The sequence below is a fragment of the Pseudopipra pipra genome, chromosome Z (genome assembly GCF_036250125.1).
Source record: "Pseudopipra pipra isolate bDixPip1 chromosome Z, bDixPip1.hap1, whole genome shotgun sequence".
Classification (NCBI taxonomy): domain Eukaryota; kingdom Metazoa; phylum Chordata; class Aves; order Passeriformes; family Pipridae; genus Pseudopipra; species Pseudopipra pipra.
The window spans coordinates 32674939-32687973 of NC_087581.1; the positions used below are offsets into that span (position 1 = coordinate 32674939).

Consider the following 13035-nt stretch of genomic DNA (forward strand, 5'->3'; position numbering starts at 1 on the left):
CAGCAATTCACGTGAGCTTAACAGTGGTCACCATTAAAATGGATTTGACATTTAACCACTTTTAATATGCACTGGTGTCTGAGACAACTTGGTATTTCTTCATGTTCTGTGTAGAAATAATTGCTGAATGCCAGAGAGCCTCTAGGTAAACAGGTTTCACCAGTAACCACTGTTACAGGTTATTTTAATGATGATTTTTGCTTGTCGTGGTAAAACCAGTAAATACATTCGGTCAAAATTGAATTATTTTGCCTTTTAAAAAACTTCTTTTTCCTGCTGAGCTTGATCTTTGCCTGTACTAGAGAATTCAACCAACAATTATGCAATATAATTACAGACAATATATACTGTTTCATTCCTCTTGAATTTTGGACTGGAGAAGCATCTCATATGATCAAGCAGAAATATTTTTAGGATGGAACTGTGATTGTTTTTTCTGTTTGTAAAACAGATGTTGACCTCCAACCTGGCCAAGTGGCAACAGGAGAAGGAAGATTTACAAGGAAAATTAAAGTTGAGAGAACACCTGTCTCAAACTGCTGGCAAGAGTAAAGCCACACCAGCTCCTTCAAAGAACACTGATTTAGAGATGAAACAGCTGCAGTGCAAACTAAAGGTGACAGAACATATTATCTAGCACTGAGGATAATTTATATGAACAGTAGTTCATAACTGGGTCAAGCAGACATACTTATACTCACATGTGCCTATCATTTATATATCTTAGCCAGTGATTAGCAACTGAGGTATTAGACTGCCTTTGATGGTAAGTAGAAATGTACTCATAAGCAGGAGAACTAAAAGTTACAATTAAAATAATTTTTGCAGATCAAATAGGCAAGACAGGGCATCTTGCTGGGTTTTCACACAATAATTAAATACATCTGGTTGTAAGGTGCTGTGGAATTAGTTCAGTGAGTATTGTGTTGATTCCTTCCTTCCTTTAACAAAGAGAAAAGCAATAGCTATCTGTGAAAGGGGAGCAAAGAATTTGAGCTAATGGGGCAGCTTATGTTACAGTGTTATGCTACCTATATGTCACTGTTGGTTTTGTCTTCAAAGAAACACTTATTGTTTTAAATTTGTATTTTTGTAGATTATCTGGTAGGAAAATACTAATTTATTCATTATATAATTTTTCAGTCTCTTGTGATTCTGTTACATGTGAATGGTGTAGATACTGGACTGTGTTTTTCTGAAAGCTTTCTCAGCAGGTGGCCTGGCTCAAACATATTAATTCTTTTCCTCTTCTCACTGGAGGAAATATATGTGCAACAGAACGTCCTAAAGTTGTTTTTTCCTATCATTTTCTGTTAAATAGTAGAGGAAAGAGAAAAGGTCAAAATAGTACAGTTTCTTGCTGCTAGAAGAAAGGGCAGGGTAGCAAGACGTCTGCCAAGGGATCAGGTAGAAGAAAAGGCCATGTTACATGGGCAACATCGCTGGCCCTAAATACTGGATTAGCTGTGCTAATGCACAAATGTTGGTAATGCTCAGACTTCTAAGCTCTTGATGGCAATCATGGTATTACAGATCTTGGCTATACCACACTGGATGCATAACATCAGAATTCAAGGATTAGTAAAGGTAGGTCACATTGATAAAGACATGAGGCCAGCAGGGAGTAGCCATGCAAAGGCACATAAATTCACCTACTTTAATTATGAGAAAGATATCTTGAAACCATACACACTGACTTCTTGACTATTGTTTTTACATTTAGGATTGACTAATCTGCTTCTGTTGCTGGTGAGTGGTAATTTCTGTTAATTAGGGCTGTACCTTTCAGATGAGTATCCTCATTATCCAGAAACCTAATAGTCAATTGCTCTATGCAAGTAAGAGAAATAAAAAAAGGGGGATTTATTTTTTTAACAGTTTGAGAGTAACACCCATGCTAGAAGCCTACTTTATTTGTCTGCTACATTTGAACAGCAAAATAAATAGCTGAAAAATACAAGGCTTTTTCATTTCTGTAGGAAAGGAAATGTTTAGCAAGCATCAATAAATCTGATGTCAGAATACTAGCATGACTTTTAATTCCTTTTTCAAAATATATTACACCCACACATTCACTTAAGAGTTGGACTTGGTGATCCCTGTGGGTCCTTTCCAGCTCAGGCTATTCTGTGATTCTATGATTTTTGATGAAACAATATGCCATATATGCAAAATGGTATTTAGGGTGAAAATAGTCTGTGACCCCCAAATGCTGAGTAATAGAGTAAATTCGCTGCTTTCTGAATTGGATGAGAGTTTTGACTGTAAGGGCCTCAAGAGCTGCTTAAATCAAGTATCTAAAATTCCTAACTTTATTTAAGGCTAATTTAAGCTCTGCAAGTCATTTTTTAGAGAAGAATTTGGCAAAAGTTGTTTGTCTGGAATAAAACTATTGTTCCAGACTATCTATCTTACTTAAAAAGGAGATACAAAGTTATTCTCTGAAATATATGAATGTGTAAGCAGCAAAAACTTTCCTTATAGCTCAAAATATCAAAGTACCTGGTTTTGTTGTTTAGGTTTTTTTCCTCAGAGCTATCTTTGCAGTGTTTATGTTGTATGTAATGGCTCCTGGTATCTTTGCCAATAGAAATAAATGTTTTAAGTGTGGGTGGTGAGTTTGAAAGCGAAATACCACAATCATATGTCTCTGCCTTTGAGCATGTGCAGAGGCCCACCTAAGTGTTCAAGTTCACATCTTGTGTGTAGCTGTGTAACAGGGTGCTGTGCTCTACATTAATGAAGCTCAACCTCCACAAACAGGTCTCAGGAAACTCAGGAATATTCTGCTAGCATACATCATTTTAACAATTATCTGGTTATACTTCATATTATAATAATACTAAATAGACTAGACAAGTTATTAAGAACAATATTTTACATCTAACAATGCACACAAGAATATATACTCCCCTTGAGAGGCACAGAGTTATGTACAATACTCCCATTAATGTTAATAGGCATTACCAGTCTGCACTGAGCAGAGAAATTCTCCTGAAGTATCTTTGTTTACAGCATCTGATCTGTTTGCTTGTTGTTTATATATAGTGAATAAAAAGCTGTTGTACAGCTTCTGAACATGTATGCATAGATGCACACATACATGTCGTGCTTATGCTTAATGTGTATGTATCTTTCAGCAACACCTTTTGGAGTTCTGAAATCTCTCTGTGATGTGTTTGATGTGCCATTTTCAGCAATGGCATTCAATGCAAATACTCAGATTGCTAAGATGGCTACTTAGTTAAATTTCATATTTTTATATCTGTACACTGATTCTTTTATTCTATATTTAAATCTTGGGTAGATGATGTGTGTTTGCATGGAGCAATTGAGACACTTTTTTTCTTATTACTGTATGCAATGAGGAATGGCCAACAACTGTATAATTCTCCTTCACTGGAATTACATATGCCTGAATATTAGGATCATACCTGCTTGTTACTGAAATGTAGAATTTGTGTTAGCACAGGCAAATGGAAATGTCTCTGTCTTGTGCTTTGAATTTCAAGTGACAAAAAAACAACCACTCTTGTAGATTGTCTTGTATTTGTAAAAGCACAGGAAAGGAATTATTGGACATTCTTGCTATGTAGATGTAGGCCCCTTGTGCTGTAGAACTATACCATTCAAAGATGTAGTTCAAATAAAGATCCAGTTTTCTTTTCTGTTACCTTTTCATCTATGTCATCCAAGAGAAAATACAGTCGTTACAGGTGCACTGGGCTTGCAGGTGCCCTGGGGAACATACATTAATCATACATGATTAGAACAATGGAAAAGTACTCATTTTTTATCATACTTTCCAAGAAATGTGCTTCTACTAAGTGTTTCTAGAAAGTAAGAATGCTCCTTTTGCACCAGTTAATTTCTAAGGACTTTCATAAAATGCATGAAAGTTTACTCAGCTCAATATTTCCAAATTTCCTGTTAACTGCGATCATATTCAGTCTACTTTATTTATATTTTAATATTTTTCAATACAGAATTCGAATAATGAAATCACTAAGCAATCGACCACCATTAAGTCCCTAAAAAACGAAGTTCAGGAAAAAGAAGAACGGATTCGGGAACTACAAGCAAAGTATGGTCACTTTTCTATCCATTGTGTTTGGTGCCACCCAGTGACAGCTGTAAAATTGCTACAATGTTTAGCATTCTTAGATTTCTAAGAGACTGTTGTATTCTTTTTATTGCAGTCTTGCAGACTGGTACAGGGGTTTTTTTAGAAACTGCAGCAGTACATGCTAGAGTTGTAAACTGATAAGAGACTAACTAACTACAGTATCTGTATTGCGGTAAGAATAACTTAAATAAAAACTCAGACTCTAGAGTAGACTTTTTATCCTTGATGTAAGTCAAAATGAATTCCTCAGCACTGTTAAACAGTCTTTCAAATTCAGTAATTCTTTGCCTAGGGGCTAAGAGACATGTCAAGGTTCAGATGCTTAAATAAGATTAAATAGCTACTCTTATCTTCATTAAAAAAGTTCAAAAAGACAGTTGTATTTGTTTCTATTTGAAATTATTAAGGCTTACTACTCATTTTTAAAATCACAAATTGTCAAGTATGCAACTGAGATTTTTATTCTACCTACCTTAACTGATATAAATCTGTTATTCAATGATATTACTATAAAAAGTATAAAAAGCTCTTTATGTATCTAAAAAAGTATAAAAAGCTATTTATGTATCTGTGAATTTTTTGTCTGTCCAGAATTTAACTCCTCTAACAATTCTAATTTTTTTAATTGTAGAAAGAATGCACTTTACTTCTCTGAAATTAGTTCTTGTGAAAAATAGACAGTGCTTAAAGTGGTTATATTGTGTACATTGTTTATTTTCTGTTTCAAAATGAAAATGAATTTTTCCACCGTAAGATTTTAAATTCAAAACACTTATTGGATGTCATGGTTTCTTGAAAAGACAGATACTGTTTTTTCGTAAGCTGTAATATATAGTCACCAAAATAACATTATTAGTATTAGAGTGAAACAGATTGAAGAAAATTTTAGGTGCACTATTTTCCTGGGTGTTTTTTTAATATGGTATTGACATTGCATTAACTATGTTGTATTCCTGAACATATTGCCGTCAATCCTTTTGCTTTCATTAGAAAAAAATCCAGATGTCTGAACATATTCAGGTATTGATTATATTTATATTTACAATATTAATTTGTATCATGATCATGGAAGTACTGTATAAGGCATTCTCATTGAACTGATTAGTTTGTGGTACGTGAGACTTTCTTTTTTATTTATCAGAGAATTTTCTGACAAATGCTGATGTTATTTCTAGGTTTTGCATTTTATCTCATCTGACATATAGGGATAGAGATTTTTCATCTATTTCTGTATATTAGTTGGATGAAAGGAGAGTTCCCCATTTCACTTTCTTTTGAAAATAATTTTATACAAAATAGTGTCTGAATGATTGCTTGAGACATCAAAGGAATTTAATTATTAAGTTTTGCATGCTCAGCAGGTTTCTTTTGTCTTTTTTGATAATAGTTTAAGAATTACTGTGATTTCAGTTCAGCAAGCAAAAAGCAAATCACAAATATATTGCATATTTAGAAATAGGTCTGTTTAATAAGAGTTTGAAACTGGGTTTAGTCGTTGAGAATGGGGGAAATTGCAAGAATTGCATCAGCTATTGTTTGAAAAAGTATTTTAAAGCTACAGGAATAATAGTTTGTCTACTGCATTAGTTGCATATTAAGAAAATTTTCTGAGTGTCATGAGTCTGACTTCTTCCCTTGTAGAATTTCTCGATTGGAGAGGGACATTACTATGAAAAGACATTTGATAGAAGACCTAAAGTCTCATCTGAAAGCAAGTCAAGAAAATGAGAAAACCTCAAATGAAACATTGGAAAGTCTTGAGAGAAAGGTATTTCTTTCTTGCAATTCCTAGTTTTAGGAAAAACGGAAGCTAGTGGATTTACGAAAGTTATTTCAACACACTATACATATTAAATCAATATATTGCTTTAAGCAAACAAGATATAGTTCATTTAAATGTGTAATTCCCTCCACTATGATTTGTATGAAATCAGTATATGGTGATAGCTTGAATGAATCCAGCATAATTTAATGTATCTTCATTAGAGGTGTAATTAAATATTAAAGTATTCAGAACACACAGTTGCAAGAATATGCTGTAAGTAGTGGGATTTAGTTTTATGCACTGTAAGTTTATAAAATATAGGAGACCTGAAACAAGGGTGATTTTACATGACATATGCTAATGAAGTTCATGCATCTCTCCTGGCTATAGTAGTTAAATGCTTTAATATGTTAATCTGTTTTCAACTGCAGTGTTATGAATGATTCACAGTTCTTAGCTTAATGCAATTGTATCTGTGTAGGTAATGCTTGACTTCTATAGCAAATTATTTTATCCTGCACAATTTTAGGATGATTTCATTGAAGATAGGAGAACTTGTATATGCTTTGGCATATTTCTATATTATCCAGCTGATATATTGGACTTCGGTCTTTAATGCCAGAAAAAGATTATGATGTTTGTTTGTCTGTGAGGTTATACCTCTTGCAATCCCAAAATAGAAATAAACAATTTACTAATTTGCTTGTGTTTGCCTAGAATGGGTGTGCTTGCTGAATATCACAAACATTATCTCTACTTGCAGTCATATAGCACTTTCAGCTCTAAAGAGAGCTACTATCTTACCTTACATGCCAAAGATAAGGTGTTATTAGGAAAACCACAGCCAGAAAGTGAGAGCATAAGTAAGCAAGGAAGCTAAAATATGACATGAGAGAAATACGTGGTTTTGGTTTTAGGTAAAAGATTTGGAATGGAATGATGTGCTTTAATGCTCTCCTTTGAGTATGTGAAGCACTGCATTTCCAGAGAGTCAAATCCCATGCATTATTTTGATTATTCCGGGTGGAAAATCAGCTTGATAAATTTTACATTATCTTCAGCAAAAGATCAAAGAAATTCCCTGTTACTCGATATTGTCAGGAAAACTTTGTGATTAATACTATCAGGAGTGATGAATGATCTATTAATACTATCAGGAGCACTGGTCTTTTTCATTTTACCCCAAATCAGTGTTTGCATTAGATAATAATTATCTAGGAAGCTCTACAGACTATTAACATGTAGACAGTTGTTTTCTTGGTTGAATTATGTTTTTACCTCTAACAGAAGAAATGAGTAGCAGTTGTGGATGGCTCCCTTTTGCAAGTACTGTAACTCTAAAATATATATAAACAAACAGTTCTGCAGATATATATAGAATATATATAAACAAACAATAAGTTTTGACTTAATACAAGTCAAAACTCATGTTAAAAGGTTGTGTGCAAACTGGTCTCTACTTGATCAGCAGTAGAGATTTAATAAATACTGTAATTTCTGAAAAAAAGTATTTTGATAAAATTATATAGCAGAAGTATGTTAATGTAATATAGGTAGGCTTAGTTTTGATTTTATTTTAATTTTTTAGTTATACATCTTGATATATAGTCAATGCTCTTGGCCTTTCATTATTTCAGGTAAAGGCACTGGCTGAAGACTGTTCAGGCAAAAAAACTTCCATTGACACACTGAAACAAAGACTTAATGTAGCTACGAAAGAGAAGTCTCAGTATGAGCAGATGTATCACAAGGCTAAAGATGAGTTGGAGAAAAAGGTATAATTAGAGTTGTGATGGCTGCACTGTGGAACTTTTTCATACCTTTCTTTCAAATGAAAAGTTGCAAGGTCATCAGCTTAGACTTTTTAAATACAGAAAGGGAGAAAAGAGCAGAATAATAGTAACCTTTTTCTCTCTTCTGATTCAGTCACATCTCTAAAATTTAGATACTGAAACATGGACGTAATGACTGAAATGAGATTACTTTTTGCCATTAAATTACATTTTATGTGTTGCAAGTGGAATATTCTGTGATGTTAATCGTGATGTGGGAGGTTGGTTTGTTCATACATTTGTGGTCTACCGTAACTCCTTATCAGCTTTTATCATAGCACTGTTGTGTCTCTGCGGATGTATTTCAGGATCTCAAGCTTACCAAACTAGAGAGCAAAATCATTGAGACTGAATGTGCTATGACTGAACTTGAGACTGCTACATCTTATCAACTACATAGCTTGGCTAAACAGAGTGCAGAGGCTTTGGAAATGGTACAGAAGAAGTTGCTGCTCACAAGTGACAAAGTAGAAGAATTCAAGACATTTGTAAAGGTTTGAATTTTTATTTTCTTTGAGTGTTCACCTAAATGAAGGTAATTTTGATTGAAAGAAAAATGTAAAAGATTAAGCAAGAGCTGATCTTTGGTGCATTCCGTTTTCTGGAACAATCTTTGTAGTTCCTGCAGTGGTCTGGTGTCAGGTCTGAACTGGTCTAAATACGGAGAAAGAATCGAGGTCTCTCTCCCAGACTTACAAAGACTTCAGTAATTCTTATCTTTATATATGTGGCTGCCATATACTTGTTCCCAAGAAAAAGTGCTTAGTTTTATATCAGACTACTCTGCAGCAAAAAAATTCCCAACACATTTAATATAATAATTCATATATGTTGATCAGTGTGAAGTACATCATTTTCCATATGCACATACTTTTTATTTTAGAAATCTTGAATAAGGAAGCCTCTATATTGCAAAATTGAAAGCAGTTTTAGTAACAGTATATAGAATATTATTTCCTTATTTCGGCTAAATACTTAACAAACTGCTATAGTGCATCATGCAACAATACTGTCTTGGTAGTGTCAGACAGATCACTTCGTCATACTAAATCAGTGAAAAGTTTCACTGAATACACTAATATGTGTTTTATAATTTAATATTTGAAATGTAAATATTATTTATTTTTCTGAAATATTCACCACATAATTAAGAAATATAAAGCCTATTCAGTATGTATCTGTCTTGAATACATAGCATCTGAGGGAATGGCCTGAAGTTGTGTCAGGTGAGGTTTAGGTTAGATATAGGGAAAAAGGTTCTTCACCCAGAGGGTGGTTGGACACTGGAACAGGCTCCCCAGGGAAGTGGTCACTGCACCAAGCCTGACAGAGTTCAAGAAGTGTTTGGACAAAACTCTGAGGCACATGATGTGATTCTTGGGACTGGCCCTGTGCAGGGCCAGGAGTTGGACTGGATGATCATTGTTGATCAGTGCCAACTCAGGATATTTTATGATTCTATGATTTTATTAATTTAGCATATATCTACTATATACCTACTTTCAAACAAGACTGTAACTTATTAAACCATGAAATAGATCCAGTTTTCTACTTTTCTTGGATCTCTGTAGAGGTGAGCATCTTTCAGATATGTTTGGGCAAGTGTGGTAGCATCCAAAGTAAAGAACAATGGTATTTTGATGCACTACATATAAAAAGAAGGCATATATTGTTATCTCTTCAAGAATAACTTTCAACTGGTGATTGAAATTTAGTAACTTAAATACTTGTGCATTATATCTTCTTTCTGTTGTCATCTGATAAGAAGTCACTCTACATGCCAGTTCTCAGACCTTTCGTGTTTGCCTGTTTTCCCAAGTTCATAGAACATTAAAAAAAGGGAAAGTAAAAGGTATTCTGTTCTCAAAAGTAACTGTAATGAGCAAAATCACCCATTAGCAAGTATTATGATAACTTCATTCATTGTTGAATAAGATGACAGCTTCAGTGTTAGTTGTCATGAATATTCATTAGCACTTACACAATTGTACTGCATGTGAAAAGAATGTTAATATGTAATTTCTCTCTAAATAATAATAATAATAATAATAATAGTATTTAGCTAATAAAGCTAAATACCTAGTTCCTTGCCCGGATAAAAAGAATATGCATGCATATTTCAAGTAAGATTTTTGCTGAGTACCGTTCCTCTGCAGAAAGATTTTTTTGAAAATTAAGATGCTGTCTATAAGTCAAATGTTGATGAATAAGGAGTTTTGAAGTAGACTAATTTGTTTAGTTAGGTGCTAAAATCAGATTCTATTCATGGTGTACCACTGTAAAAAAATATTGTTGAAGATCCTTGGCGATTCAGTGGAATTGCGCAGTATATCAAGTAAATCCTGTTAAAATACCTCTTGTGTATCTGATGTTATAACCTGCGTGGCAAGATCCAGGTATTGTGGTAATACTTACTGTGATAAGTAGCAGTACTCCTTCTTGCACCAACTCTTCCTTTGAAGTCTGGTCTGTATCATTCCTACTCTCTTCTTCCAGGTAGCTGTCAGTTTTCCCCTGACCTTGTTTCTCCAGTTTCAGTAACTTGAGTAATATTTTCTGTATAGAGATAAGTTTAACCTTTATCTTACTTAAACAGGTTAACATATTTGTCTTCTATTCTGATGGCTTCATAAGCCTTACTTGTTTTCAGAGTGCAATTGTAATCTTCTCATTCATAAATTGAATGCACTTGCTTTTTCTACTTATTCCATGTCCGTTGTGACATTACATAGTTCTTTTTTTAACATAAAACAATTAAATTATTTCAGTTACTAATTAATGGTTACAGCTATTAATAAGACAACAGAGGAACTTCAGAGAAGAGAGCGTGACTCTTTCTGTTTGTACCGGACAGTGTTACTGGCTTTTAGAGTTATTTATAACACAGAACCACAGGATCTTGAATCCATCTGGGTCAAGATACTAAGTAAAAAAACCTGGGGGAGTGGTTTCTGGTACAAGTACAGTGTACATAACTGAATCACATTATGATGAGTTACTAATTGAGCCCATATTTGCAATATACAGTAAAAAGTTGCATTGCTGTGGGCACTCCAATTTAGGACACTTATGCAATGAAATAAAATAGCTAAATTGTAGCATCTATTTAATAGTTTCCAAAAATCATGGAAGGAATAATTGCAAACAAAAGTTGCTGTATCCAATACGTTGTAAGTAATTATTGGACTTATTTTTGTGGGAGCATGGTATAGGTATCAGATGTTATGTCTTGAATTGCTTTCAGTGGGAACTAACAGGGCATCTAAAATAGGTCGATTCAGAGCAGTTCATTTCTCCAAAGCTGTATGAGGAAGATATAGGCTAGTAGGAAATATGAATAGAAATTTTGGAGTGTAACAGTTTATTAAGTAACCAAAAAACCACAGTTCCATAATTAGAGAGTAGCTCCTTATAAATATCTATTTCAGCTTAATAGGAAAGTTAACAAAATATTTAGAAATAAAAAGGCAATATAAAGGAATTGGAAATGAATTATAGATAATAACCTGAAAATATGAGCAATAATAGACTATAAAGGATGGAGAAGAGACTAAAGAAATCAAGAAGATATCTGTGGGTAGCAAGACAAGAACAATAATAAACGAGCAGTATTTAAAAATGTACTATTAATAAGGTAGCTATTACAGGGTGCATACAATCTATATTAGATAAAAAAAATTGTAACTGTATAAAGATAGAGGTCTTGCATGAATATTTCTTTTCTGTGTCTGGAATGAAGTAGGCTAATGTTATATGAAGATATTACAATATCCCCAGTCTTTTAGTAGCCAAGGGAAGATTTTAAACATTTTATTAAAAAAATTAGTATTCTTAAATTGAGAATTTTTATAGCTAACAAGTTTGCTGGTTAATTCTCTTGCTGGTCCTCCTTTTGAATAAATATTCAAAGTTAGGGTATATATGTTACAACACTGCCTTGAATCTAAAAGAAGGATACTATTGAGTCAATATTCAGAAAAGGCAGTATTTTAGGTTCATTAGCCTAACCTCATTTCTGGGTAAAATACTGAAAATCTGATATGAAATTCAATTATTAAAATATTAAAGCATAAGATTATAGTTATACTTCTTAGAATGCTTTTATGGAAACTAAATTTCATTGAATAAATCTGATTTATTTTCTGGAAGGTGGTAAAAGGCAGTTGATAAATGTTACTATTAATTTTAATATACTGGTTTTTAAGATGTCTGACCTACTATTAAGATGTTCAGATAAAAAATGTATGCTATGCAATGGCAATAATATGTTAAATGGATTAAAAATAGCCCATGCAGTTGATCTGAAAAGTAAATCTTAAAATATAGGTGTCTTTAGAGTTTTGTAAAGATCAGAGCTAATCTTGATTATTAAGTATTATCACAAAATTCAAATCCTGATAAAATTTGTCCATGGCATTTATGAAGACTGCAAAATAATAATACAAGTAAGGCTGTAAGTATAATGTTAACTAGGCTCAATGAAACATTTTGATTACAGAAGAATGCAAACTACCTGTACAAGAGACCAGGTGGTTCTGACAATACTTCAGATGCCTTTTTTAAGCTGCACATTTTTATCCCATCTACATTCCATCAGCACCATAAATTCTCTTTGAGTCATTCACTCAATTTCTACGGTCTGTCATTGTTCAGGATTTTCTATAACATGTGTTGCACTATCAGATCACTATCAGGTGGATCTTGCCAGTTATGTACAGCACAGCAACTGGAGCAAAATGTTCTTTGTTGTGTTTGCAGTACCTCTGAGAACTCATGCAGAAAACAGCCATTGGATAAAGTTAAAAAACTACTATTAGAATGCTTCACTGGATGTCTATTGAAAATTTGGTACAGCATGTTAGTTTGCTATGAAACTGTCCAAAATTCTGCATGAATTCTGTTTTCCTACATTAATGTAGTTTGGGTTTTTTTGCTTAGCTAGACTTTGACTGTATGTTGCTGTTAGAGACCTTGTAAACTCAAGACTCAATAGTGTTGTCTGTCCCATTCAACTTGTGCATGAGTAAAACTTGTTTTGAAAGGTTAATCTGCAGTGATGATGCCACCTGAGTATGAGAATATCAGAGCTTTTATGACCTTGAGGAAGATGTTTTGATTAGGCATCTATATTCAGCTCTGGCTGTAATAAATAGGTGATGGCAGCTGAATGCTTCGAAATTATCTAAGTGCATTTCTCACTTAGTGCCTCTGTCATTTGGGACTTGTGTGCTTTCTACAGAGGATACTAACTGCAGCACAGTGCACATCTGGTATGTTCTGGCATTGTTCTTGATAGGTCTCCAGTACAACCA

At 33.5% G+C, this 13035-nt stretch overlaps 1 protein-coding gene and 1 long non-coding RNA gene across 14 annotated transcripts in view; one reads left to right on the plus strand and one right to left on the minus strand.

Annotated features, from left to right (window-relative positions):
* The window catches only part of CNTLN (centlein), a 197996-nt gene that overhangs the window by 161365 nt on the left and 23596 nt on the right, over positions 1-13035 (plus strand). For 12 of the 13 annotated variants that reach the window (XR_010426643.1, XM_064641688.1, XM_064641693.1 and 9 more), the window contains 5 exons: positions 452-616; positions 3987-4084; positions 5768-5894; positions 7529-7666; positions 8032-8217. Coding sequence is in view for 12 of the 13 variants with exons in the window: in XM_064641688.1 (XP_064497758.1) it covers positions 452-616; positions 3987-4084; positions 5768-5894; positions 7529-7666; positions 8032-8217 (714 nt within the window). In the remaining variant the exon portion in view is untranslated. The remainder of the gene's footprint in view (positions 1-451; positions 617-3986; positions 4085-5767; positions 5895-7528; positions 7667-8031; positions 8218-13035) is intronic. The other variant, XM_064641692.1, reaches the window with a different exon arrangement.
* Positions 7166-10631, minus strand: LOC135407025 (uncharacterized). The gene is made up of 3 exons (XR_010426646.1): positions 10364-10631; positions 10139-10279; positions 7166-7228 (listed from the first exon to the last, which is right to left on the minus strand). It is a non-coding gene; the product is annotated as an uncharacterized LOC135407025 (long non-coding RNA).